We start from the raw sequence: 2,500 nt of genomic DNA, 5'->3' as shown, positions 1-2,500 counted from the left end.
TGCTCAGAGTTCTTGGTCCACAACTAATAATGTTATGATTCAAATATCTCGTCTTATTTGCGCTGTGTATGCGAATGCCACCTCTAAGTCATGTATGGTTTGTTATTTGGTTTTTTCAGATGTTTCTGCCAATGAACAAAGTCAGCTGCTATTTACAAGCGAAAGCTTCCTATCTACTTCCCAGGCTTCTCATTGGACGAAAGGTATAATTGACTTTAAAAAAGTACGGTAGAGGCAAGCTCACCATGTTTAAATCAACGCGAAAAGAAAATCATACCGGCAATCGTAAAGTCAGCATTTTGGCTCTGCCCAAAGTGGTTTTAAAATGGATTTGTTACTTTATTATAATCGTCACTCCATTTCAATTTGAATGTATTATTATTCCTATAATATTGTGTTAATGTTATGTCAACTCTTCTTCGTTTTAGTTCTTACCGCTAAGCACTGTGATAGGCAAGCCTAACACTCATCCACGCAGGCAGAAAACACTTTGTGGAAATTTTTGTATGAAAAAAAAAAAACAATTGCCTATGTGAAGAGGACAACAGATACATTTGTGTTCCAGAAATGATGTTAAAAGCGGCGCTACATAGAAAACTCAGTCAAGAGGGTTTGCAAAACAATAAAACATCTGAATTTACTCACAAGATCAAATTTAGCATGTAACAGTCATTTAATACTCAAACACGGACTCACCAGCTTTTCAGCAAATACTTTATCTCAGAACATTCTCGCAATTTGTTTATGAAAGTTGTCTCGCTCTCTTAGTCCGTGTGAACAATGAAATTAGTTAATCTGAAGACTGATTAGCGACGAACTCGGTAAGCCAAGAATAGCCCACCAGAGACAAAGGATGGATTTCCTCTTTAATATTGGAAATCGTCTCTTACTGATTAAAAAAACAAACAAACAAAACAGCAACAAAAAATAGAAGAAGCGAATAACTCTCAATTAATCAACTACTGAAATGATCCTATTTTCTTGGTGTTTGTGTGTTTTGCAGATAGTTCTTCATGCCAAAGTTATGTCATAGAATGGATAAGACAAATTTACCAAAAGCGTGAAGGGGTGGTTTTTCCAGTTCCTTGGTGTGAAGGGTTCAGCTTCCAACTAGACAGCATTTTCACCAGACTTAGGATAGTCGCAAAAGAAAAGACACGCGGAACGCTGATGGAAGAAATCACAAACATGACAGGTATTTTTACATCACACGAAGATTGCCAACATCCTCGGATTGTCCTGATTGAGGGCGAACCCGGCATGGGAAAGACGACCTACTGCCAAAAGCTGACATATGATTGGGCAACTAAACAAGACCGCGAATGGGACGAGTCTTTCCCAAGGGTAGAAGTGCTCCTGCTCCTCAGATGTCGTGAAATTGATTCTAGCATCTGGGAAGCTATTGACGACCAAATTCTGCCGGAAGAACTTGACCCCGAGTTGAAAGAAACGTTTTTCCGGTTCGTGCGAGAAAACCCTTCAAGAGTCCTGTTAGTGCTCGATGGATTAGATGAGGCAGACCCTCAAAATTTGGATGTGTGTCTTAGTCTTATTCAAAGAAAGTTACTCCCTGGCTGTCACATTGTTTTTTCTTCTCGTCACGAAGCAGGAAATAAAGTAAAACCTTACTCGGACACACTGTTGGAGATTGTGGGATTCACGAGCAGTGATGCGAAGTGTTTTATAAGGAAGTATTTTCGACGTGCAGGGCAAATGGCAGAGAAGCTGATAACTGTACTGTGGCATCCGTGTGATGATGATGATGATGATGATGATGATGATGATGATGATGATGATGATGACGATGAAGATGACGATGACAATGACAATGACGACGATGATGATGATGATGATGATGACGATGATGATGATAATACTGATGATGATGATGACGATGACCAACATGTTGATGAGAATTTAACAGGACTAACAAAAAACCCTTTAAATACACTTCTGCTCTGTGTGCTTTTCGAAGATTTTGGCGGCGTCCTACCAAACAACAAAACACAGCTGTACTTAGAAATTGTTCTCTTCGTTCTGAGAAGATACGAGTTCAAGAACCACTTACCAAGTAGTGGTAAAGACTTTTTTTCAGTTTACAAGAAGGAACTGATGACCCTCGGAAAAATAGCGCTAGAATCTCTTCGTAAAGGAGAGCTGCATTTTGAAGACATGGAAGGGAATTTCAAGGAAAGTCTGTTCATTAAATTTGGCTTTCTCTCGATCCAGACTGGCGGTAGCAAGAGAACTCCTTGTTTCCGTCATTGTTTTTTTCACAAGACTTTTCAAGAATTCTTTGCTGGCCTGTATCTTGCATTTTCCATCCTTGATGGAGTAACTGACAAGAAATCGGTTCTAACCGACGAAACGTTCTTTGGTCAACTAAATCAAGTTTTCATGTTCATGAGTGGAATCATCGCCTCGCAATCCGAAGAAACTGCAGTGTCCCTTGTAAAATGTATTGCCTCACTTGCAAACCTGGAAGCCCGCAGATCTCCGC

The 2,500-nt window shown here is 39.8% G+C and overlaps 1 protein-coding gene across 3 annotated transcripts in view; it reads left to right on the top strand.

Annotated features, from left to right (window-relative positions):
• Positions 1–2,500, top strand: part of LOC137986737 (protein NLRC3-like) — a 16,315-nt gene that overhangs the window by 10,639 nt on the left and 3,176 nt on the right. For all 3 annotated transcript variants that reach the window (XM_068833668.1, XM_068833667.1, XM_068833669.1), the window contains 2 exons: positions 120–203; positions 1,004–2,500. The exon at positions 1,004–2,500 is cut by the window's right edge and continues 3,176 nt beyond it. In XM_068833668.1, coding sequence (XP_068689769.1) covers positions 120–203; positions 1,004–2,500 — 1,581 coding nt within the window. The remainder of the gene's footprint in view (positions 1–119; positions 204–1,003) is intronic.

This window comes from Montipora foliosa, unplaced genomic scaffold (assembly GCF_036669935.1).
Source record: "Montipora foliosa isolate CH-2021 unplaced genomic scaffold, ASM3666993v2 scaffold_288, whole genome shotgun sequence".
NCBI lineage: Eukaryota > Metazoa > Cnidaria > Anthozoa > Scleractinia > Acroporidae > Montipora > Montipora foliosa.
This window is presented reverse-complemented; position numbering and strand designations above follow the sequence as displayed.